This window comes from Eschrichtius robustus, chromosome 6, assembly GCF_028021215.1.
Source record: "Eschrichtius robustus isolate mEscRob2 chromosome 6, mEscRob2.pri, whole genome shotgun sequence".
Lineage (NCBI taxonomy): Eukaryota > Metazoa > Chordata > Mammalia > Artiodactyla > Eschrichtiidae > Eschrichtius > Eschrichtius robustus.
In genome coordinates, this window is record NC_090829.1 from 145,018,150 (window position 1) to 145,044,191 (window position 26,042).

General features: G+C 43.3%; 1 protein-coding gene across 11 annotated transcripts in view; it reads right to left on the minus strand.

Moving 5' to 3' along the window:
- Positions 1-26,042, minus strand: part of HSF2BP (heat shock transcription factor 2 binding protein) — a 90,913-nt gene that overhangs the window by 31,394 nt on the left and 33,477 nt on the right. For all 11 annotated transcript variants that reach the window (XM_068547168.1, XM_068547167.1, XM_068547166.1 and 8 more), the window contains 2 exons: positions 23,225-23,342; positions 14,309-14,412 (listed from right to left, as the gene is read on the minus strand). In XM_068547168.1, the coding sequence (XP_068403269.1) occupies positions 14,309-14,412; positions 23,225-23,342 (222 nt within the window). The remainder of the gene's footprint in view (positions 1-14,308; positions 14,413-23,224; positions 23,343-26,042) is intronic.

Genomic DNA, 26,042 nt, shown 5'->3' on the forward strand with positions numbered 1-26,042 from the left:
AACTGTAAGAGATGACTCAAGAACCCTGTGCCTTGCACGTAACGTAAGCAGAGCTCTAACGGGCACCTTCCCATGCTAAATGGGGGGACGGGTCCCTGCCTTCTGTGCTGTTCCTGAGCTAAAGTCACGGTGGCCTCCTGGTGCCCTGGCATTGCCCCTGCTCTGCAGAAGCCTCTGTGGCCTGGTGGACATTCTGGCTGGGAGGGTAATGCAGGCAAGATTAGAAGATGCTCTGGTCGTGTACCTTCAAGCTCTAGCCAGGCTCTCTCCTGGAGCCATATGACCTTGGGACGTGCAAGTTTTTCTCTATAATTTTAGCACTTAAAATGTTACATTTGTGTCCACAAAATATAGTCCAGCAAATATATAATAAACACTAACTTCCCAATTTTCACCTTCTAAAGGCTTTCTTTTGATTCCTGAATAAACTGGCTTCCAAGATGTTACGTAACTCGTGTTATCAGTAGAGTGTGTTCACCGCTGGAACGTTTACAAATCATATGGGAAATTTCATTAGCTGAGGTTGAATAATCTTATGAAGAACAATAATCCTAAGCATTGGATCTTCCATCAGTGAATTAGTGAAAAATACTTAATGATGTCTTTTCTTAAAGAATAATGCAGAATTCATATAGAAAGAATGATTATAAAAACTATGCTAATATTAGCAGACTATATGAAAACAAACCACCAAAAATGAAGCAAGTATCACATTTTAGTAACCTACTTTTATGCCAGAAAAGAACTCACCATTTAAAGATGAACTGCAAGAGAAAATAACTCCTTGCCCAAGAAAATGTTATGGTCACAGTGTGTTGTAAAGTAAGATATATTAATTCTTGGGGGTTTTTGTTGTTTTTTGTTGTTGTTGTTTTTCGGCCAAGCACTCGTCATGCAGGATTCTTAGTTCCCTGACCAGGGATGGAACCCACGCCCCCTGCAGTGGAAGCGCAGGGTCTTAACCACTGGCCCGCCAGGGAAGTCCCTAATTCTTATTTTTAATTATTTCCTTTCTATTTGAAATTCAAAACCTGAAAATTAGGACCTGATTACCCTTAATACCCTTAATACCAACACACGAAGCCCCCCTTTCACTAACAAACTCCCGCCCAAGCAGCATTACCCTCACCACTGCTCTCCTTTCCCCATCCCCTCCTTCAATCTCCTTTGTCCTTAATTCTGTACTCTACAGAAAATCTTTTCAAAGATCACCAAAGCCTTTTCTCCATTCCTGTTTTCTTGATCTTCAACATATATCTGACACTATTAGACTCCTTTCTTCACAAATGACTATTTTCTCCTTTTTTTAAATTTATAAACCATTTCCATTTACTGTTACACTAAATTCTCATGGCCTCCCTTTGAGGAAAGCAGAGACACATTTGCAGTTCTACTTTGTAGATGACAAGCCTGATTGTCATATAATCTAAAGGACTCGCCCAGAACCACAAACCAGGAAACTGCCAGAGAGGGGCTAGGCCCACCTCTGCCCTCGGCCTGCCTCTCCTCACTCCAGGCTCCCAGAGACCCCTCCTCGGGGCTCAGGCCTCTCCCCATGGCCCTGGGAGAGCCAGCTCTGCTGCATGACAGTCTCCACACTCCCAGTCCTCTGTTCTGTTACTTCTCTAATAATGACTCCCAAACCCATGCCTCTGGCCGATCACATGAACTCCAAGCTTCTCATCTCCAATGACCTGTTGGATAGTTCCCTTCGGATATTTTTTTTTTTTTTACTGTTACCCCGAACGGAGCATGTCCCACACCAAACTCATCTTTCCATAGAAACTACCTCTCCTTTCTACATTGTGACCATGAATTAATTATACCTCTATCAGACTAGAGTAAATTTTCAATTGTTCTCAGCTTGTTGGATTTGACATATGTAAGCCAAATGTTTTCTGACATCCTTCAAGATACAAAGTAGTCATCTGACCACTCAATTCTATCAACAGCTAAAAATCAAACATTTAGACTGTGTTTCTGGTTAAAATTGTTACACAAGGTTTGATTAACCAAAGAGAACAGGCCCCACAATATCCTGTGGGGAGGTTGACTTCTTTGTCCTATTGGACCTGAAGGCCAAGTGTCAAGTCAACAATATTTGAGAGTTTTCCGTGGTTTTTTTTTTTTTAAAGACAAATACCACACCTGTTGCACTGACAATCTGAACACTGGGCTAATGCAAAGTATTAGGAGAAATATTTAACCAACATAATAAAAGTTATATTGAAAATCTTTGTAAATAACCATCTTAAATGTTTTGCTTTTTGATCACATGGTTACCATCATTGTTCACGTAATAAAGATGTAGCTTACTAGAATCATAACCCTTGCAAGGCCACCTATTTGGGCTAATAGGAATGCTGAAGATACGTAACTAAACCTTCACCAGCATGCAAACCTCTCAGCCTTTCTCTGTGCATATGACCCAAATATATATAACCAAATGCCAAATATTCTCTGTGATATAACCAAAGCCCAAATAAGAGCGTTGCATCTCTGTGTGAGATGATGGACAGCTGCACACACACTGAAGTGTTTCATTCATTCATTGGAGATGTGTTTTTGAGCACCTCCTACATGTTACAGGTGCTTGGGATCATCTGTGAGCCAAACGAGATCCCTGCCCTCTTGGAGCTTTCATTCCCGTGTGGAAGAGAGACAATAAACAACAAGCAGACCAACCAGGGGAATTACACAGTATGTCAAAAGGTGACTGGTGCCACGGGAAAAGAGAAAGTGACACCACAGTGGGGTAGGGAGGTGTGAGTTAGAGGACGGAGGTACTGAAAGGAAAAGGAAAGGAAAATGATGAAAGGAAAATGATGCTTAAACTAACTTTAGAAAAACGAGAGGAGCTATTCACAGAAGCTGCTGGAGTAACTCAAAATTTGAGAAAAAGCTAAACAACCAAGCTTTGGGAAGGGCAGGGTGAAGCCAACTGCAAACTGGAGGCTCCCTCTTTGCATCCCTGTGTCAGCACTCTGACCTGGCTTCAGTGACCGACAGCACAGATCAACTTCCCCCAGGTGGCCAGCCACACAGCCACAGGCAGCTCTGGATCACACCCAGTGGTTCTATGGCCCAGACTGGGAAAAATACTCCTCTTCAGCAGCTCCAGCCAGAACACTCCCGGAGGACGACTCTGGTCTGGCTCAGGCCACGTGCCCTTCGCTGAGATCGTCGCCATGGCACCACCAGGCCCCACGCTGACCAGTGGTCAGGGCAGAAGGCAGGAGCATGCCAAGCAGACCTAAGCAACAGCCCCACAGAAACTGAGTCAAGCCCGGGGTCCCAGCACGCCACCAACAGTGAACCTGGGGACCCCACCTCTGCCTAGGCTGGTGACCAACCTGAGGAGTGTACAGAACAGGAGGAGCGTCCAGGCAATGTTGGGCCAGAGGTGGCCACTAGCTTCTTGCAGGTCGTGGCAAAAAGACCCAGACGCTTGGGCAAAGTGGTGGGGATTCAGAAGATCCTCAGAGACCCAGTCAGGGCTCAGTTCAGTGAAGAATTGGAAAGCAAATCAAGAACAGAGGCAGGAGCCCACGGGGAAAGCTAGAGAATGCATGAATGGCCTGAGGGAAACCGGACACCGTCTCCTAACAGACGCGGAGCAGCGCAGGGCGGCTCCTGCAGCGGGTGGAATGCAGACCACGGCCAAGGGCAAGGGGAGAGGCAGGCTTTCAGGCAGGCTTTCGACAACAGGAATTGCGTGGAAACCTAAGATCTGGTTCCAAACAAAAGGAAACGTACGGTCTAGTTGGATATGACTGATATTTATGAAACAAGATACCAAGAAAATGTTAAATTAATATGTCTCTAAGTAAAATGGGAAACCAAAGGAGACAGGACTTGACGTGGGCTAGAGCAGCAGCAGAAAGCTCCTAAGAGGCATGACCCAAGCTGAGCCTGCAGAGACAGCAGAACAGCAAGGGTGGACCGAATGCGGCGGTGTTCAAAGTCGCTGGGTTTGATGACTTTGGATGCCTCATATAAGGGGGATGGTGCAGTATTTGTCTTTTGGTGACTGGCTTATTTCACTCAGCTACCTCGATGTCCTCGAGGTTCAACCACGTTGTGGCAGGTGTCGAACCGTCCTTCCTTTTTAAGGCTGAAAAATACTCCACTGTACGTATAGACCACAGTTTCTTTATCCATTCATCTGTCGATGGACATTTAGGTTGCTTCCTTATCTTGGCTATTGTGAATAATGCTGCAGTAAACATGGGTATGCAAATATCTCTTCAAGATCCTTTCTTCAATTCTTTTTGGATATGTACCCAGGGATGGGATAAAATCTTTCATTCTTACTAGAAGTCTTTTAAAACAACAGTTTCAACAGACAGCGCCTCTGAAACACCAGCCTTACCCATGAATCATACTGAGCCCATGGCAAGGTGGCCTCCACCAATATCCCTGGATTGGAGTTATGCATTGGGGTCATCTTCTCCTAGCCTTAAGAACTTCCTTTCTTGTAAAGAAAGTCTGCTAGCAATAAAATCTCTCAGTCTTTGCTTATCCAGGAATGTATTTTGCCTTCGTTTTGAAGACTAGTTTAGCTGGACACAGAATTCTTGGTAGGCGGTCTTTTCTTTCAGAACTTTGGACACATCATCCCTCCGCTTTAGAACCACTGTTTCTGAAGAGCAGTGAGCTGTCAATCTGTGGTTTCCTTGTACGTGTTTCACTGATTCCGAAATGTTCTCTTGGTCCTAAGTTTTAACAGTGTGACTGTGACATGTCTACATGTAGATCTTTGTGTTTATCCTACTTGAAGTTCACATATCTTCTTGGATGTATGGATTGTTTTTCATCAAAGTTGGGATGTTTTCAGATGTTCTCTTTTCAAATATTTTTTCTGCCCCTTTCTCTCAAGTATTTCCTTCAGGGGCTCATACTGTGCTTATGTTGGCATGCTTGATGATGTCCCAGAGGTCTCTGAGCTTTGTTCATTTTCCGTCATTCTTTTTTGTTTCTGTTGTTCAGACCAGATAATCTCTACCTAGCGTTAAGTTTGCTGATTCTTCCTACCAGCTCAAATCTGCTGTTGAGCCTGCCCAGAGTTATTTCCATTTCTTAAGTTCTTATGCAGATGTTCAGCTCATTCATTTTCTGCTTTCTTCTTTAAATTGATAAACTTTCTACTAAATACTGATTTAAATGCATTCCACCATTTTTGATATGTAATATTTTCATTATGCAGTTCAAAACATCTGATTTCTATTATGAGTTCTTCTTTTACTCATGGGTTACTTAATTTCTACATGCAGGATTTTACTAATTCTCTTTTTGTTATTAATTTCCCCCTTCACTGTATTGTGGTCAAAGAAGATATCCTATACGATTCTTATCATCTGAAATGTGAGACTTGCTTCAAACCCCAGAAAATGATCACTTTCATAAATTTTCCATGTGTAACTGAAACAAGTATACAGTTGGAGTCTTCTATGCATCCAGTGGGGCAGATTGGTTAATTGTGTTTTTCAAACCATTCATATCCTTATTGAGTGTTTGTTCTTTTTTAGTTATCAAGTATTGAGTGAAGTGGGTTAAAATGTCCCTGATCATGGGGGATTTATGAAATCCTTCTTATACTGTTTTTAGTTGTTTCATTTTTGAGACTATATTAGGAAGTGTTTATATAAGTTCAAAATGTTATATCCTGGTGATACAGAATCTGGTGATAAGAATCTGCCTAGTATGTTTTCCTTTTATTCTCAACCTTTATGTATTCTTACGTTTTAAATGAATCTCTTATAAACAACATATAACTGGATGATTATTTTAAATCCAGTCTGACATTACTATCTCTTAACTGGGTCATTTGGTCCATTTATAGTTGTAACTGTACATATTTTTGGATTTACTGCTTCCATCTTATTTTTTCATTTTTGCTCTCTTTCTTGCCATCTTTTGAATTATTTTTCACATTGCATTTTATCCTGTATTAACGTTATAGGCATATGGTCTACTTCTATTATCTCCACGTGATCCTAGAAATTTTCACCTGCATACTATCAAGGTCTGAAATTAGCCACTATCTCGGCTCTCAGTTTTGAACAGGGCTGGACCTCACAATGCCGCCGCTCTGCCTATCCTCCTCCCAGTGCACATGCTATTACTCTGCTCTTGGTATTCTACTGTTTGGGTTTTCTGTTCGTCAGTGTTTATTTTGACTTATTGATACATATGCTACCGTCTCTGATCATTGTTCTCACTTTCATCTCACACTTTCCATCCGAGATCAAGCTCCTCCTGAAGTGTATATATATATATACACCCTTTAGAAGCTCCTACTGGGAAAGTCTATTGGTGACAGACTCTCTCAGTTCTTGTTTGTCTGAAATGTCTTTATTTCACCCTTGCTCTGAAAGCTATTTGTTGGCGGGGGGGAAGAAGCATACAAATTCGTGTTCACAGTTATTTTCTCTCCGTGCTAAGATACTGCACTGTTGCTGGGAAGGGGTCAACTGTCAGTCTACGTGTCTATCCTTTGAAGGTATACATCTTTTCTGTCTGCCTGCTTCTCAGATCTCCTCTCTGTAATGTTCTGGTTTTCATTACAATGTGTCTTGGTGCAGATTCCTTGCCCTCCATCCTGCTTACAGTCAGGTGGACTTCTCAGATTCAGTGTAAACAAGGGGGGGGAGCTTCTCAGTCATTACCTCCTCGAACGCTGCTTCTGCCTCACCCACTCTCCCCTCCCTTCCCAGAATGCTGATGCGTGTGCTCAGTCTCTCCTCTTTGTCTCTTGCCCACTCCAATTTTCCATCTCTGCCTCTCTGTGCTTCACTCTGGATAATTTCTTCAAAACTGTCTGCATCAATCTAATTATCTCTTCAACTATGTCTAATCTGCTGTTAAAGCTGTCTAATAAATTTATAATTGCAATCATTATATTGTTCACTTCCAGAAATATTATTTGACCCTTTATCAGATCTGCCCAGTCACTTTCACAATCTCTCACTCTTTACTCATATATTAATCCCTTCTTTTATTTCTTTAAACACAGTAAACATACTTATTTTATATTGATTTGATAACTCATAGATCTGAAATCTTCTTTAGGGTCTATGTCATGTTATTTCACTAATGATACTTCCCATGCTTTTTGTAATTTTTAATATGTGAGCTCTGACTCTTGGAACCTTATCTGTATGAACTGGTTGAAGTCAAAGAATCCTCCAGAAAGGATGTGCATTGTTCTCTAAACGAGGACCGCCTGGGTGGTTTGAATTCAGGCTTCGAAGCTGCGTGAAAACCAGTCTACAGTGATTAATTCTCAGAGGACATTGTTCCTCCACTACAACCTATGGTTATTCTCAGAAGAGATTTTCCCCCACTGTGTTCAGTCCCTAAGGTCAAACAGGCCACCTTCCTGTAGTCTCCAAGGGCCGGAAGAGTACCTTCAGTCTACCCTGACAATGCTGGTAAGTACCGTTGGGAGTCCCCCTACCCGGCTACTCATTTAGGGTGGTAACTGAGCTTTGTTTCCTGTCCCCACACCCTGTTAGGACACGGAAACTAAAGGTCATCTTGACAAATGCCTTCAGAACAGGAGTTAGCTCAGGTCTCTGTTAACCTCTCTGGCATCTCACTTTCACTTGGCTTTTGTGCTCTGGGTACAATCACTATTTTTCTAGCTCAGAGGAGGACTTTTAAAGTGTTTTTTATATCTCACCAGACATTTTGACTGTTTTCAGTAAGGAGACTTGTCCAGGACCTATGCCGTCATACCCCTGCCTCCCAATTCCTGGTCTACAAGGATGGACTGACGGGAGATCTGCAGGAGGTGACTTGAAGTTTTTAAACAGAAGATGAGGGAGGCTCAAAACCTGGTGGTAGTGGTAGACTGTGGTCAGGTTATGGATGTATTTTGAAAGCAGGGCCATCAGAATTTCCTTACAGACTGCACGTGGGTATCAGAGAAGAAGGAGACAAGAATCACTCCAAGGTCTTTACAGGCCTGAGAAACTCGGAAAATAGAGTTGCCATCAACTAAGACTGGGAAGGCCGTGGGTAGAGTTAAATGGAGGAAGATTAGGAATTTAGTCTGAACACACTGAGTCTGAATGTCTATTAGATGTCCATGTGGAGATGTCAAGTAGATAGTCAGATATATGAGTCTGGAGTTCAGGAGAGAGGTCTGGGCTCAAGATATTAATAAAAATTGTGTAGAACTATCAATGTTTCATATTACTTAGATAAACCAAATAAATGTAAGATGGGAAGCAAATGCCTATAAGTCTGTCCAACATTGTAAATATGAGTAGGAAATGCAGCACTAAAAAGTTACAGGTGTGATCTTAACACCAGTTTGCATTAACGGTTACATAACATATGGCCGTCCTCCCAAAACGCTCTGTCCTCATCAGCTATTTGCTAGAGTTCCATGCCAGTTCTTTGGCTTAAGAGGAATGTGAAGAATTTGGAGAAAGCCTGGGAAAAAGCCAGCCACACAGTTGAATAAAGGGAAGGAACATGAAACCCAGCAAAGGTTAAAGGAAATGAGATTATTTAGTCAGGGATGATTAACAGCAACTGGTCCTGTACTCTGGATCAAAGAAGTCCGGATACTTGAAAGCAACCTGCCACCTTTAGGTCAAAGGAATTAAAAGGAAATGAGCTTTCATAGTGGCCTAAAAGATTTAGATTATAAATAAAAAGCGAAACTAACACCTCTTTAACACCTACTATGTTAGGTATTGGCCCAGGCACTACTGCATTTTAATATACACGAAGACCCTTGAGGTAGAAATCCCCATTTTGCAGAGCAGAAAAGAGGGATCCTAAAAGGTAAGTTCCCAAGTAGACAAGCTGTAATTTCAGTCTGGGTCTAATGAATCCAAAGTCCATGTTCTTTAAAACATATCAAATTTCCTAACATGAAAACTGACAAATATAGGAACCAATTACTGAAAGAAGTAATGGAATCTTTTTTCCTAGATCTTTTAAAAGTTAAGAGAGATTCTTATTTTCTAGTATATTTTCATAAAGCAGATCTACCTAAAAGCAAAGAAGAATAAGCCAGTTTTAAAATTCTCTTAGGGAGGGAGATGCAAGAGGGAGGAGAAATGGGAACATATTGTATGTGTATAACTGATTCACTTTGTTATAAAGCAGAGGCTGACACACCATTGTGGGGCAATTATACTTCAATAAAGATGTTTAAAAAAAATAAAAATAAAAAAAAATAAAATAAAATAAAATAAAATTCTCTTAGTCCTAAGCAGTTATGACAGTCTAGAATTATGAAAACAATCACACCACCACCGCCAGCCACCAAGATGCACATACTTTTTTCAGAGAACTATTTTTGTTTCTATTTTCCTATTCTATAATAAAATATATATTCACCTTTCTAAAAGACACACCAAATTCTATAACAAATTTCAATTTTTAAGTTAAATTAATTCCATAGATAAATCAGGGGACAAACATGCTGGGCTTGATAGACCTTGTCTTTATTTGACTGTGATAGCAAATAACATCACGTAAGATGACCTTTCAAAAGATTTATTAGGCTTTGGGCTGTGCACACTGTCAAAAGAACCAGTAACTGTCTTCATAAGCAAGAAAGCCTGGTGGCCCCGGGGCAAAAAGTGGCATTAAGGCAACTTCACCCCAGCCCCCACTGTACAGGACCCGAAGTTCAAGCAGGAACAATCCACCCTGGTCAAAGCGCGCCATCCCTGGTGAGGGTCAGGAACCGACACTCTTGGGTTGCTGGCAACCTAGAGAGCTGCCTAAATTAAAATGAAACCGTAAGGACTGCCACTCGGCCCTGGAACATTTCTGGAGCACCAGAGCTAGAAAAGGCCCTAGAGAACATTCAGCCTAAGGCCCGCTTTTTATGCAAAAGTAAACAACTGGCAAGAGGTGCTGGCGGATCGCTGGCTGCAAGCTAGCAGAGAGGGGCGTGAGGTTTCAGGACATCTATCTCTAAGGCTGAGCCACGCCACACCAGGACACAAGGAAAGGAGAGAGGTCACCGGGAACTAAGCATCCATCTCAGAGGCACTTCCTGCGGAGCGGAGGTCCACAGAGTGGCTGGGAGAAGGGACCTGGAACCCAACTGCCCGGACTTCCACCCAGAAGCTGTATGACCTCGAGGAAGTCACTTCACCCCTACGTGCTCCAGTTTCCTCATATATAAAACATAAATTGTAATATTTGCCTTATAAGGGTATTTAGGGAAGTAAATCTGTAAATACACATTGCCTGGCACTCCAGGAGTGTTAGGGACCCTTATTTAGTTATCCTCACCCTCTCCCCATCCCCACCCCCGCCGACTGACACCATCTGCTTGCACGTGGCCCGCAGCGACCAGCCGGGATAGCTACCCACCTCTAGCCCGAGACCCACCTCTGATTCCATGGGTTCCTTGGCTCACGTTCTCAAGAGAATAAAGCTGTCTGGTCAAATATCCAACCCTAGTGGGTAGGAGGCCTCCTGAAATACAAACACAGCCCTCTCGGCCACCTCCTTACAGCTTTGGAAGATCTGGGGTTTTACCCTACTTGCAAGTTAATAAGCCAGCGTGTGAGAGTCTCACGGATGCTGGCAGGAGAGACAAGACCCCTGTGTCCAAGGTAAAGAACAGTATTCCTCCACGGCAACAGCCATATCCAGAGGGTCAGCACAGTTCAGTGAGACCCAATTCCACAGGGCCAGGCATATGCCATGGGTTGCATTACAGAAGAGAAACCCCAAGCTCAGGGAACCCAAATCGTTCATAATGGGAGTAATCCTGCCAGACCTTTTCCCCAGAGGGAAGCATTATCCCTACTGCATGAGTGTAAACAAACCCACCCTTTGTTCTGGAGAGAGACAGTATCTCTACCTTCATGGGTATTTACTACATAAGCAGCCTTGAAAAGATAACCAGAAACAAAGGAGGTCAGTTCCTCTGCTCTCCCAACAATATCTAAATAATTGGACATACATATACTATTTCATTGACTGGAAGACTCAGTATTGCTAAAATGTCAATTCTCCCCAAGATGAACTGTTGATTCAACACAATCCTAATAAAAATCCCAACAGGAGTTTTTGTTGTTGTTAGAAAGTGACAAGCTGATCCTCAAAGTCGTATGGAAATGCAAAGGACTTAGAAAGAGTCAAAACAACTATGAAAAATAAGAACAAAGTTGGAGGATTTACACTACCTGACTTTAAGATTTATTATAAAGTATGGTATTGGCATAATGCTACAAAAATGGATCCACAGAACAAACGAATAGAGTCCAAAAACTCACCCTCTCATATAATGTCATTTGATTTTCAACAAAGGTCCAAGGGCAATTCTGTGGAGAAAGGAGAGTCTTCCAAACAAATGGTGTTAGATCAACTAGGTGGCTTTATGCAAAAAAAAAAAAAAAAAAAAACAAAAAACAACTTTGAGTCATACCACTCAACATATATAAATATTAACTCAAAATGGATCACAGACCTAAATGTAAAATGCAAAACTATAAAACTAATAGAAGAAAACACATTTTAAAAATCCGTGTGGCTGGGCTTCCCTGGTGGCGCAGCGGTTGAGAATCTGCCTGCCAATGCAGGGGACACGGGTTCGAGCCCTGGTCTGGGAAGATCCCACATGCCACGGGGCAGCTGGGCCCATGAGCCACAATTACTGAGCCTGCACGTCGGGAGCCTGTGCTCCGCAACAAGAGAGGCCGCGATAGTGAGAGGCCCGTGCACCGCGATGAAGAGTGGCCCCCGCTTGCCACAACTAGAGAAAGCCCTCACACAGAAATGAAAACCCAACACAGCCATAAATAAATAAATAAATAAATAAAAATAAAATGACTAAAAAAATCCGTGTGGCAAAAATTTCTATACCAAAAGCATGATTCATAGAAGAAAAAGAACAATAAATTAAACCTCACCAAAAAAATTAAGAACTTCTGTTCTTTAAAGATGCTCTCAAGAGAATGAAAAGACAAGCAACAAACTGAGAGCAATTATTTGCAAACTACATATCTGACAAAGGATTTGTAGGCAGAATATACAAAGAACCTCAATACTCAATTGAAACAACCCAATTTTTTTTTTTTATACAGCAGGTTCTTATTAGTCATCCATTTTATACACATCAGTGTATACATGTCAATCCCAATCGCCCAATTCATCCCACCACCACCCCCACCCCCGCCGCTTTCCCCCCCCTGGTGTCCATACGTTTGTTCTCTACATTTGTGTCTCTATTTCTGCCCTGCAAACCGGTTCATCTGTGCCATTTTTCTAGGTTCCACATATATGCGTTAATATTCGATATTTGTTTTTCTCCTTCTGACTTACTTCACTCTATATGACAGTCTCTAGATTCATCCACGTCTCTACAAATGACCCAATTTTGTTCCTTTTTATGGCTAAGTAATAACCCAATTTTTTTTAATGGGCAAAAAGGTGTGAACAGACATTTAATCATAGAAGATATATGGATGGGCAAATAAACACAGGAAAAAATGCTCAACATCATTAGTCATAACATAAATGCAAATTAAGACCAAAGTGAGTGAGGTATATCACACCCCTCCCGGAATATCTAAAATTAAGAAGAAGGACCGTGCCGAACACTGACGAGGATATGCACAAGCGAGGCGGTAACTCTCTGCCGGGCGGGGGCTGGGGGTGCAAAGCAGGGCCGCCACTTCGCAGCACAGCCTGGCAGTGCCACAAAAACACCTACTACGCGAGCCAGACAGTCCACTCCCAGGTGCTGACCCAAGAGAAATGAAAGCCGGTGTCCAGGCAAAAACATACAAGAATGTTCACAGCAGCTTTATTTATAAGACCCAAAACCTGGAGACAACCCAAATGTCCATCAACAGCTGAATGCATAAAGCAATTGCAGTCTCTCCACATAACAGAATACTATTTAGTAATAAAAAGGAATCAACTATTAATACACACAGTATGGATAGATCTCAAAATAATTATGCTGAGTGAAAGAAGAGAGGCAAAAAAGAATACACAGTGCATGTTCCATTTATATAAACCTGTAGAAAATGAAAACTAACCTGTAGTACAGAAAGGAGGCAAGCGATTTTCTGGGAAGAGGGGAACAGAGGGACGGGAAGGAGGGACCCAAGAAGCCCAAGGTACCTCTCGAGAGTGACAGGTATGCTCATTATCTTGATTGTGATGATGATTTTACGGGTGTATAACTTACGTCAAAACTTATCAGTCGTTTGCCTTAAATGTGTGCAGTTTATTGCATGTCAATTATACCTCAAAAAACCTGTTACAAAAAATAAGCATTCACTACCAAATGGAACTGAAGCTCAAAAATAGAGATTGACCTGAATTACAAAAAAATAAGGAAAGGTAATTTTTTTGCACACTTGAATGAAATATGTTCCTACTGAAGACATGGTATTAAAAAGTATGATGAACAGGATTTCCCTGGTGGCACAGTGGTTAAGAATCCGCCTGCCAATGTAGGGGACACGGGTTCGATCCCTGGTCCGGGAAGATCCCACATGCCGCGGAGCAACTAAGCCCATGAGCCCCAACTACTGAGCCTATGCTCTAGAACCCGTGAGCCACAACTACTGAGCCTGCGTGCCACAACTACTGAAGCCCGTGAGCCACAACTACTGAGCCCGCGCGCCTAGAGCCCGTGCTCCGCAACAAGAGAAGCCACCACAATAAGAAGCCCGTGCACCGCAACGAAGAGTAGCCCCTGCTCGCCACAACTAGAGAAAGCCCGCATGCAGCAATGAAGACCCAACGCAGCCAAAAATAAACAAATTTATTTTTTAAAAAAGTATGATGAACAGATTGGGACAAAATTTTAGGTTAAATTGGTGGTTAGGGAGAAAAGCAGGAGAAACAGTAAAGACAGCTTTTTATTCCAAAGAAAACAAAAAAAACACATCAGATGGATAGATAGATAGACAGATGGAACTTCAGAGCTGCAATCTCTCAGATTTCTTTTTTCCCCACGTTGGTTAACGAGGGGAATTCCCTATACCTGATGTTCAGAGCCACAGACAACATACATAGTGCTGTATCGTTCACAGTGAAAGGGACAGGTTAACGCCACTTACTAGCTGTTTTATTAGATAATTTTTCTTTGTGTCACAGAATCATAACTAAATTGAAAGCAATACTTCAGAAACAGAACTAGAAATAACTTAGCATACCAGTGAGTTTTCTATAATTTGAAATCTTTTTTTCGGAAGGCATGAGAACACCTTGGGATGACCAACCCTCATCTCTAATACTTTACGACCTCCTCCCGCCACAGGGGAACAGGTGTATAAGGAGACGCACAGGTAAAGCCCCTCCTTACCGCTCAGAAGCCACCACAACAAAGGGATGAATCCTGGACTCTCACTAATGTACTTCAAGCCTTTCAAATTGATGCTCACGTTGTACAGGGACATCAGCATTAACCTGAAATGTAAAAGAAAATGGTGTTGACACGCTGGCCCCTCCACACTGCATCACCCTAAATATATCTCCTGGTTCATAGGACCTTAACATATTTAGGGGTGCCCTTACACTTCAGATGTCCAAGTCTAACACAATCTGGATGACAGGTATAGTAAGCAGAAGTATGTGAAATAATATTTGTCTCTGTGAGGCTACCTGAAAATGGGAAACTTCAGCAATACTGCCACATAACACCACCTCTTATAAGCTCACATAATCAAGAGACACATATGCAAAACGGGCACAGGAAACCTCAAAACCAAATTTATTGAGTAATCTCTTTTAGTACCAATCCTGCATTTATATACAGATAACCCTCCACTCATAAGTATACTATACTCTAAAAGTTCAATTCACTGTTTAAAATCCTACCTTTCATTCAATGAATGCTACCGATGATGTCTGGGTGGCCAGGTCAGGCCATACAATCCTGTTTAATCCACAGCAAAGGGATGAAGAGCACCACAATCCAACCATCCCTAACAACCAACAATCCTACAGACCTGGAGTTAAATAGGGTTTTACAAGTGGTCTTGGGAACTGACCACAACTAGTAATACAGAGTCGAATATTATTAAAAACTGGAAAACTATAGGACTGGTTTCTGATAATACTGCTGAATACAGAGACCCCCAAAACTTCATACTGTACAGTAATAGAAAAGGCTACACAAATATTTTGCAAAGTCTTGAAAAAAATGAATGACCTTGCAAGAAATGAAGGGAAACCATCTCTAATCAGGAACTTAGTGAGAGCTCAAATTCAGAAAGGTGAGCCCTAAAGATGACAGATTCCAGAGACACAGAATGTCAGCGTTAGTGCCTTTGTGCAGAGGGACAGAAAGAAAAGCCTCAGACCAACACAAGACAGGACTTCAGAGCACAGACCCCTTCAGAAAGCCAGGAAAGAGTGAACTGTCAAGCTTGGCATGAATGCATACTTTTTGTATGGCCTGAAAATCCACAAGCCAATAATTTTAATAAGAAAGTAGACCTGGGGTGGGAGCTTCTCCAGCCACCCGGCCACAAGACACATTCTCTTAAAGGAAAGGACCCTCAACTGGGTCCTCAAAGAATTCTCACAAATACAGTGCTAACAATTTTAAGTTCATAATAAAAATCACAAAACACATGAAAAATAAGACCTTAAAGCAACAGCACAAAGAACCAATGACAGAGTCAGCATAAAAAAAATTATCAGATACAAGTATCAATTATCAAATAGAAAACAGCTATGTTTAATAGGTATAAATAATTCAAAAAAGAAATTTAAAACATCATCAATGAGCTACTGAGTATTATAAATAACCAGGCAACTCAAAAAAGAACCTAGTAGAACTTACAAGAATGAAAACTTTAATAATCAAACTGTAAAACTCAAGGGTAACTGACACCTGGGAAAGGAGAAATACTAAACAGAAAAGAGAGCTAAAGAAGGGCTTCCCTGGTGGCCCAGTGGTTAAGAATCCGCCTGCCAATGCAGGGGACACGGGTTCGAGCCCTGGTCCGGGAAGATCTCACATGCCGCGGAGCAACTAAGCCCGTGCACCACAACTACTGAGCCTGCGCTCTAGAGCCCACAAGCCACAACTACTGAGCCTACATGCCACAACTACTGAGCCCACAAGCCACAACTCCTGAAGCCCAGGCGCTTACAGCCCATGCTCTGCAACAAGAGAAGCCACCGCAATGAGAAGCCCACGCACCGCAAAGAAGGGTAGCCCCTGCTCACCGCAACTAGAGAAAGCCCGCGCGCAGCAACGAAGACCCAACGCAGCCAAAAAAGAATAAATTAAATAAACTTTTTAAAAAGAGAGCTAAAGAAATTGCAGCAAATGGAGCAAAGCTAGGGAGGAGGAAGCCCAGAAAGGCAGGTACCAGACAAGGGGAGCACTAGCGAGCATGCAGAATCTGCCCAGGCTGCGGCCCTGACCTGGCCACTGGACGAGGCAGACACTAAGGAGCCCAGCGGAGAGTGAGAGGAAACCACAGAACGAGGCACAGATTTGGCACTGACCACCTCAGGGGAGCCAGGGTTTAGGAGTCAGGAAGAGCTAACTGCCTGTTAGGACAAACACCAGTTCTCTTCAGGAAAAGGTACCAGAGCCCAGAGCCCACAGCCCATCTCCTGCAGTGTCCTATGTGTGCACAACCGAACATTTAACCAGCAGGGCCGGCCAGGGTGAGGAGAGCAAGGCGCTTGCTTTGGTTGCAAATGTAAGGGGTGCCAAAAAAGCTTAGTAACCAAGGTTTTTAAAATATATTGTAATGCAACTTTTTAAAATCAGAACTACTGCAAAAATTCCATAATAAGCAATATATCAAAATTTAAAATCAAGATGGGATCAGTAACAGTACCATGCCAAGACATATTAGAGCCTGAGGCAAAAGGAAAATCAATAATAGCGATTCAGTCCATTAAGAAGGGAGCAATTAAATTATGGTACACGCATACATGCATGCCATGAAAAATGTTTATTACAGTTTTCTGTTAAAATAGCTGGTTTCCCCACTAAGCTTTGTTTGCCAAAAGCAAGCTCCACGGCTGATTTGTCTTTACAGACACATAGGCTGGTACAGTACCTGGGACATGAGAAGCGCTCGGGTTCAACATGGAAAGCGAACCAGCTCCCAGCGACTGAGAGCCTCAGCAGGGCAGCGTGCGGAGACGGTCTGTCTCTCCTCCTACTTCCATGGGCATTTTCAAAGTCAAGGCAATGCTACCGTCCAAGAAGATAACACCAGACTAGCACCCTTGAGAACAGTAATGCCCAGGCCTCAAATTACGATTTTCAACCTCCCCACAGGCCACAAAATGAGCCAAAATTACAAATGTTTTCAAGTTTTCCTGACAATTTTTACACATATCCAAAATCTCTGCACTAGTAACCATTTAATGAGTTATTAAGGGATGTTCAAATGTCATATTCATGAGGAAAATTCAACACATTAACTAGAATTTTCTGAGATCTCTAATCCAGGATCTCAAGAAGAGAAAAGTTCAGATCACCAACACAGATAGTTGGAATTCCTTAAAATTCAATGTATTTCCTATGCTGCTTTCAGGCTACAACAGCAGGAGTGAGTCACTGCAACAGAGATCGCATGGTCCACAGAGCCTAAAATATTCTGTGTGGCCCTTTAGAGGAAAGCTTGCCAACCCCTGCTTTAGAGAATGAAAAGAAAATAAGCCAATCTTCTCCAGATCTTAAAAGGCAAAGTTAATATCTGGGTGATAACTGACATATGGGGCAAACTCCAGATAATATGTCTAGTTGAAATTCTTCATTGACTGCTGTTTAACTTTGAGACGGCAAAAACACAAATTGACAAATGTCTCTAAAATTTCATATTTGGTCACAATCAGCCAACCTTAAGAAGCTAAAATGAGGGACTTCCCTGGTGGTCCAATGGGTAAGACTCTGCGCTCCCAATGCAGGGGGCCCGGGTTTGATCCCTGGTCGGGAAACTAGATCCCACATGCTGCAACTAAGATCCCGTGTGCCACAACTAAAACCCGGCACAGCCAAAATAAATAAATATTAAAAAAAAAAAAAAAAGAAGCTAAAATGGAACAAAAGTAATTGCCACGGCCATGGTGCCACCTGACTTCGTGTTACTGCCAGGCTACATCTTTCGGAAGACCAGACACTCCTCCAAGGTCACACCACGACTTAGCAAACAACAAACCCTGAACCACTTCCTGTTTCTTATGCAAATGCTTTCTATTCCAACATTTCTACTCCAACCAAAAGTACTCTGTAAATAATATATCAAAGTTCCAACTGTCAGGTCAAAAGAGACCGCCCATTCAATTCACTCTTCTGCTACTTCAGTATTAAAAGGAAATGTCATTTCCCAAACTACTGTAGTACTAGGAGTCATTTTTTTCTTCCAATGACAAAAAAAGTAGGTAAATTCTGCTTCCTACCATGAACCTAAGCAGAAGATACATTATAAATGGATTAATGGGCTGCAAAAGAGCAATTTCCCCATCTCTGCAGTCTTGAGAATTTTAGAGGCATCTGACATTGATAACAAAAGGACTGAAAGCAATGCTAAAATAAAGGTAGTAGTAAACTTAAAATGCTACGAAAGTAACTCTCCTTGAATAGACAAGGCCCTCTCTCCACCTAGATACACGAGGCCTGCGCCTGGAAGCTGAGCTGGCTCTCCTGGTGGGAAGTCAGAAAGCCCTCCAGACAGTCTGAAGTCCAAGGCTGAGGCACTCAAAGTAAAGGTGATGCAAGTGAGCTACCTTATTCTTCATTGTAAAAGAAATTATAACTTGTAACCTAGAAGCAACAAAGAATAAACACACCCAGTACTTCAAAACAAACCAACAATAAAAATAAACCAAAAGGCATGACTTGTGATGTCTACTGGCCTGAAACAAAACCCACAAATCAGTCATCCAAAACTGACTAAAATCTAAAGTAGCCAAATTAGCACCATCAAGTAATTTTAAGGAACAAAGAGTAATAAAATTCTTAGAGAAGACTGCACACGTTACATGAGAAAGAAGCAATTGGCTGAGCAATACAGGCAGACACTTCAGACCAAATGACGGACAGCAACTCGCAGTTAGAGGCCCATCGATTTTTAAAGAGGATACAGTAACCGACTAGTGAACATGCTTGTTTTAGACTCGGGCCCCCTCCCCAGTCAAGGCAGAGCTTAAAAATCTGTGGCCTATACCAAACGTAATCCTAATCAAGTACCTTAGATTAATTTTTATCCACTACTTAACAGAGAAGACACACAAAAAGGCAGAACAACACGACACCCACCTCCCTGGTTAAGAAAGAAACCTCCTCACCAGAGTCAAATCCCCTTCGTGAACTCCATCTGAACTCGGACTTCAGGCGGGTGGGAACCACCATCCTCGTTTGCTGCGGGAGAGAGGCGTGCATCTCCACATACCTTTACGGCAGATGCACAGAGCCTGACGAGCCTGTTCGCCGCTTGCATCAGCAGCGCCTACTGCAGTGACCTTCCCCACCACCGTGAGACGCCTGTCCGTGTTGGTTTGTATAGCTCGAATGTATTTTCACTGATGTGTCCCAACCTACTGATCACAATTTATTTCTCTATTCTCCAGCTGACAGAGGTTTAGGTCAGTTCCTAGGGTGTGCTATAACAAACACAGCTGCTACGAGGCTTCTGCACACGTGTCCTGGGGTTTATGGGTAGAACTTTCCCTGAAGTAAGTATGCAGAAGTGGGTTACCTGTCCCAGGCCTGTGTCAATAAGGACTGGTAAAATCATAATGAAGGATGGGCAATGAGACAAAGTTAATGAGAAAGTTAAGTGCAAAAGAAACCAGGGAGAATTTAAAAGGCTGGAAGTAATCCTAATTCCTGAAATCCAGATCTCCGATGAGAAACAAAAATTGTGTTTGTCCAGCTCTTACCGAGTGTCAAGGGGAACGGCAACACCAGTGTCACATGACAGCAGTGGGGAAACAAGCCACAACCAGGAGTTTCTGAGGGTCCATCGTACCAGGCTCAAGGCCAGCATGACACCTGGTGGCCCTCGGAATCCCAAGGTCAGCGTGCAACCCCAGACACAGCACAGAAGCTGCCTGTACCAGACGCTGTGTGTGCCAGGCTGATGCCCCCTGGTTGGAGGTGGAAGGAGAAGGACCGATGCTGGTGAGGACGGGGAATCTCTGGACACTTCACGCCCCGAGTGCTGGCTAAGTAAGAAGAAATGCACAGAGAAGAGGTGGACAAGAGCCCCTGCCAGGCAGCACTGACCTCCCCAGCCTTGGCAGACAGAGCCTGGTCTAGGGCCGGCCTGGGGTTGCCCACAGTCCTATCAAGTGGCCATATGGGGCAGACACCTGAGAGGCTGATGTGAATGTTAAAAATTATCAACAGAGAACACAGAGCTGGTTGGTGTAGCAAGAAGGTCAACCCCTTGGAGGTACGGAAGCCAAGGCTTAAAAGACACACCACCACAGCAAGCAGCGACCCAGCCCTCCTGCTGGCAGCAAAAAGCACCGTGAGAGGCCCTCAGGGCCAGCTGGTGTCTCACCACCAGATGTTGGAAGTTTCTAGATTTGGAGACTTTAAAAAGGGTCTTCCAAAAAAAAGGGCAGATAAACTGGAGCTATCGAGAAATTAAATGGCCTGAGAAGACGTAACCCTGAAAGAACTCACAGAGGCCAAGTCACAATGTCCCACTTGTCACCAAAGAGGTGGCCCTGGGGCCCCTCGGTAGAATCAAGTCTGTTATAAGGGGCCACTAACCCCAAGGGCCCACGGGGACTTCAAGGGAAGCAAAAGGAACAGGGCAACATAAGCCAGCCCTTCATTCCAGGAAAATGTGTCATGTCGTGGAAAATCCAAAGCCACCCAAATCCTAGCAGAGCTGGCAAATGCTCTGATATGGACCCTAGGGCGCTGCTGAAGGTGATCACAGCACAACTGGGAGAAAGTCGGCTGAAAAGGAGCCAGTGGGAGGGAGAACTTGGAAATGCCGAAGCAAGAGATGACAACTAATAGAGCAAAATCCCAGAGGGCAACTAATCAAAAGCACAGCTAATCAAAACTAGAGTTGGAAACCCCAAAAGGCCCCATGAGAGAAGAAAGTGAGGGTGAGAGGGTGTAAACAAGTGAGGCAGTGAGATGAGAAAGCTCAGGCCCACAGCCCTCGGTTCTCCCTGGGGAGCAGGAAGGAAAGCCACCTGCTGGGATAACTGCCCCCGCCCCACAGAGGACCGAAGAACAGTGCAGTGGCTGGCGTCACAGAGAGAGTCTGAGTCTGACCCAGCCACTGTGGAGATTAAAGTGGCCCTGATAAGGATGCAGAGAAGGGTTCCAGGGGGACTCAGGACCAGGCGAGGGTGAAACGGCATGACTCTGTGCGTTTGAAACCTTCTCCTCAAGCATCACCGCAACCAGGAAGGGAGAAGGTGGATGGCTGGTCCAGGGTCAGAGCATCAGGAGGTGGCGGTGAGGGACGCAGGTTAGCTGGGCGGAGGGGAGGCCGTGGAGGAAAGGGAAGCAGGGAGCAGCAGGTGTCTGAGCGAGGCTCGGGGAGTGGTGGGAGGAGGGAGCTGAGCAAGAGAGTACGTGTCCAAGGACCACGGCGGGGCCACCACCTCAGAGGCTGGAGATCCACGTGATGATAAACCCAGGGCCCTCTGTATGCTATTGTAATAATGAATGTGTGTCACAATGTACCTGTCCAAATCCACTGAATGGACAACACCAAGAGTAAACTTCTCAGGTAAACTATGGTCTTTGGGTGACTGTGACGTGCCAAAGTAGGTTCACCCTCGGTAAACAATGCACCATTCTGGTGAGTGATGGTGATAACAGGGAAAGCTACGCATGGGGGGCGGGGGGAGAGGGGTATATGGGAAATCTTTGCATCTTCCTCTCAATTTTGTTGTGAAGCTAAAACTGCTCTAAATAATTATTTTTAAAAATCCCCATCTCTGGGTCTGAGGCACCCAAGCTGCTGAAAATAAGCAGCCTTTGATCATGAAGGTGGCAAGGAAAGCAAAATCCCCAAGAAAAAGGCAAACTACAATCAAGGGGTGGAGAGGCCAAAAAGAAAAGGAAGTTTGCTTGTAGTACAAGAAGGGTCCTAGTTCCGGAGGACTCAAGGCTGGACGTTAGCAGCGATGGAGAAAGTGGGTAAACAGTGTGCATATCAGAAGGTGGCCACAGAGAACGGAGCGGCAAGACCTGCCTCAGGCTGCTTTGCACAGGGATCCCAAGAGGGATCACACGGCTGTGCTCGGGGGACAGATGGAAGACTGTCAAGTAAGCAAGTAAATGTCTCTGCAGGTGGATTGGGAAGAAGACCAGAATTTTAAGAACCACCAAACCAACAGCTTACCACTCAGCCCCCAAACCCAGGGTGGCCCTGACCCCCACAGAGAGAGACATAAAACACCCTGGTCACATTAAGTTGCCTGGTCAAGGCAGTGAGACTCTGCAGATGCAATTAACGTTACTAATCAGCTGACGCTGAGTTAATCAAAAGGGAGTTTATCCAGTTATGCCAAATATAAACCCGTGACCCCATCAAAAACAGAGAGTTGTCTCTGGCGGGTAAAAGAAAAGGAAATCCAAGAGGTTCTGAAGTGTAAGAAAGGTTCGGCGAGCTGTTGTGACTTGAAGATGGGGTGAGGTTACGTGATAAGGAATTCAGTCAGCCCTGGAAGCTAAACGTGGCCCCGCCTGACAGCCAGCAAGGAAACAGGGACCAGAGTCCTATCAACACAGGGAACTGGATTCTTCCAGGAACCTGGATGCACGTGGAAGAGATTCTTGTGCAGAGCCTCTGGAAAGGAGCCCTGCCTGGACAACCCCTGATTTGGGCCACTTGAGACACTGTAGGGAACCCAACCAAGCCCACTCAGACCTCTGACCTACAGACCTTGAAGTAGGTGTTGTTTCAGCCAATAAGTTTGTGGTAATTTGTTAAACACCAGTGGAAAATAAGTCCGGATTCTGGCTCCTGGAAGTGGGGTGCTGTCAAAACCATCACCTATTCTAAGTTCACCCTGAAGTTCACCCATGATAGCATTTGGGACTCAGTGATTGCCCTAAGGCGGGAACATTCCTTTTGTTTATATTATTTTCCTAAAATAGTATTGAATAGAGAGTGCATCCCTTAATTCTCCGGGAAATTTGTTTCTTCTATTTTTTAGAACTATAGCCAAATTAAGTGCATTTGCTTGAAAAAGGGGCCCAATCAGCAAATTCTAACTACTATGTAAATAAACATGAACTTTTAAATATTATCCACCGTACACTTTGAGTTTGGTGCACTGTCCCGGTTTCAAGTCTCCCAGAAGCTGCAGTATGGTGTCCAAGAGCACCCGACTCGAGTTAACCAGGAATTCACGACCACTTGCTATGGCAGCTACATCTGCAACATAAAGATGAAACAAAGCGTCAAAAGTCTGTCCAAGATAGAGGATGTGTTGCTGTTTTTCTCCTAGCAGACCTAATGAACACACAGAATAGTTATCCACAGAGCTGACAGCCCAGATAGGGTAACTGACAACCACAGCAGTTACTAAAACGGTGAGTGACGTCCGCTGTGATTAGCAAATGCCTCGGTAGTGGAACAGAGCACTGGGTCTAAATATGTCTGCAGCCTGACCACAGCACAGCAAGTGGACACCAGGCTCCAGAATACTGGATTAAACAGCTATGGGCAGTCAGGGTCCAAACAGAAGGCAGGGGCTGATTACTTTATCTGGGACCAAGGACACTAAAATCCTCTTTCAACCCTGGGAGTGAAATCCTAATGACCCTAAACCAGAATACCAAACTGAAATCATGAGGTCAAGAGAGAATACAAAAACTGATTCCAAAAAGAAATTTTTCTAAACCGTACATCCTGCTGTGGGTCAGCAAGTATCACGTTTCTTCATGCTTGAGGCCCCACAGAACCAGCACGGGGACCAGACCAAGTCACTACACGGGCTCCCACGGACACCGCTGCAGATAACGCTGGCTCCATCACATTCCCAAATACCTGTGAGGACACGTCAGTGGTCCAGAATATTTACGTATGTGTCGGTAAGATTTTTCTTTAGCTAGGTCTAACAATAAAGCATGATTCAAAGTGACTACAATTCCTAACCCAAATGAGCCGGCCAGGGTGGAGACAAGAAGGGCAGCAGGAGCCTTGTTCTCCTGACTTCAGTGGAAATGCTTCTAGTAATTCACATTTAAGTGTGGTGTCTACTGGATGATTCCAGCAGAGATCCTCTACAAGTTTAAGGAAGTGTTTTCTATTTTTAGTTTGCTAATAACTATCGAGAATGGAAGATGAATTTTATCACTGATTTGTTCTGCTTTGATTAACGGTAACCTAATGGCACAATATAAAATTTCATCTATGCTACCAAAGCAACTTTATGGAATCAGATCCCGGACATTCCTATTTATTTTTGTTTATCTGAGCTGAGGAGGATCAAAAGAGATATATTAAAGTTTCCTAAACCTAACAGATTTTATTTTCCCATTTCTGCTTGTCCTTCCAGCACTTTTTGCCTCTTTCCTTGCATTGGTGCTATTTGGTATATAATTTCATGACAGCTATAACTTTACTGAAGACAGGACCCTTAACTGATACAAATGTAACCTTCTGTGTTCAATGATTTTGAACCTGGTGACTCTATTTTCTACCATATGAAACACTCTAGTTTTACTAAAGAAATACTTGGGGGGAAATGAAGCATTTGGCATCATAAACTCAAAGTCATTTTAAGGTAGTTTTTTGGGGAAGACATTCTTCATGCTAAGACTACATACGGGAACCCCCCAGGAAAACATACATTCTAGCTACATACTTTAGTAGTTTCCAGAGACGACATCCCAGCAAACCACGGCTCTGGTCTGCAGACCTTGGGTTGTTCCTGCCCTAAGACTCAAGTGTGACCAGCAGAAAGCAGCGCAGCTGCTGCGTGACTTTCAAGGCAAGACAGAAAGAGCCTGGCAGCTTCCACCTCCGTCTCTCGCCACTTGCTCTAGGAGCCCTGGGTCGCTAGGAAAGAAATCTGACTCTCCTGAGGCTGCCGTGATGCAGACTACAGAAAAAGCACACAGTGGGAGAAGCCTGGGACTACACTAGGATAGGAAGATGTCCCACTGGCCCCCAGCTGTTCCATCCCTCAGCAGTCTGAGTCACCCCAGCTGAGGCCCCAGACAGCAGAGCAGCAGCAAATCCTCCCTGCCAAGCCCTGAGAAAGCTGCAGGTTCCCGAGCAAAATAAATGACTACTGTTGTTTAAAGACAAAGTTTGGGGGCAGTCTGTTACCCAGCAATAGATAACAGGAACATCACTAATACATCACTGAAGAAAAAAAGTACACTGTATCAGAGCAGGCAACAACACCCAACAAAACACAACAAATTTACTGGTAAATGAAGTCCCCTATCATGTATCCAGTATTATAATAGCAAATGCCAATGCTACATTCCAAGCAAACTATGAAGTAAAATAAACATGAATAAATTCCTGCTCAGATAGCTCCAGTATTTGTCAGTCTGTCTGGGATGCTTATGAGTCAACCATAGGACTACAAAGGATTGCTGGTTTAATTTTCTGTTAAAATGTACTTTTTTTTTCTAGGTTCATTTTTCTTTAAAGTTTATAAATATTCCTAGAAGTTACCATAGTAATTATATAATTTAAGAAATGAAACTAGTGTGAATTATGTATGCTGATAAAAAATATAAAGAGTTGAGACATATTATGTCTGATATTTTTGCTTCAGGTTGTAATAATTCTGTCTTATTTTCGACAATAGAAATAATAATAAGGTACTGGCATAATGACAGTCATACAGATCAATGGTAGAATTGAGAGACCAGAAATAAACACTCAAATTTATGATCAACTGATTTTCAAGAAGGGGATCAGGACAACTGAATGCAGAAAGGATAAAAGAATAATCTTTTTAACAAATGGTGCTGGGACAACTGAATACTCACATGCAAAGAAATAAAAACTGGACCCCTACCTCACACCATACATAAAAATTAACTCAAAATGGATCAAAGACCTAAATGTATGAGCTAAAATTATAAAACTCTTAGAAGAAAACACAGGAGT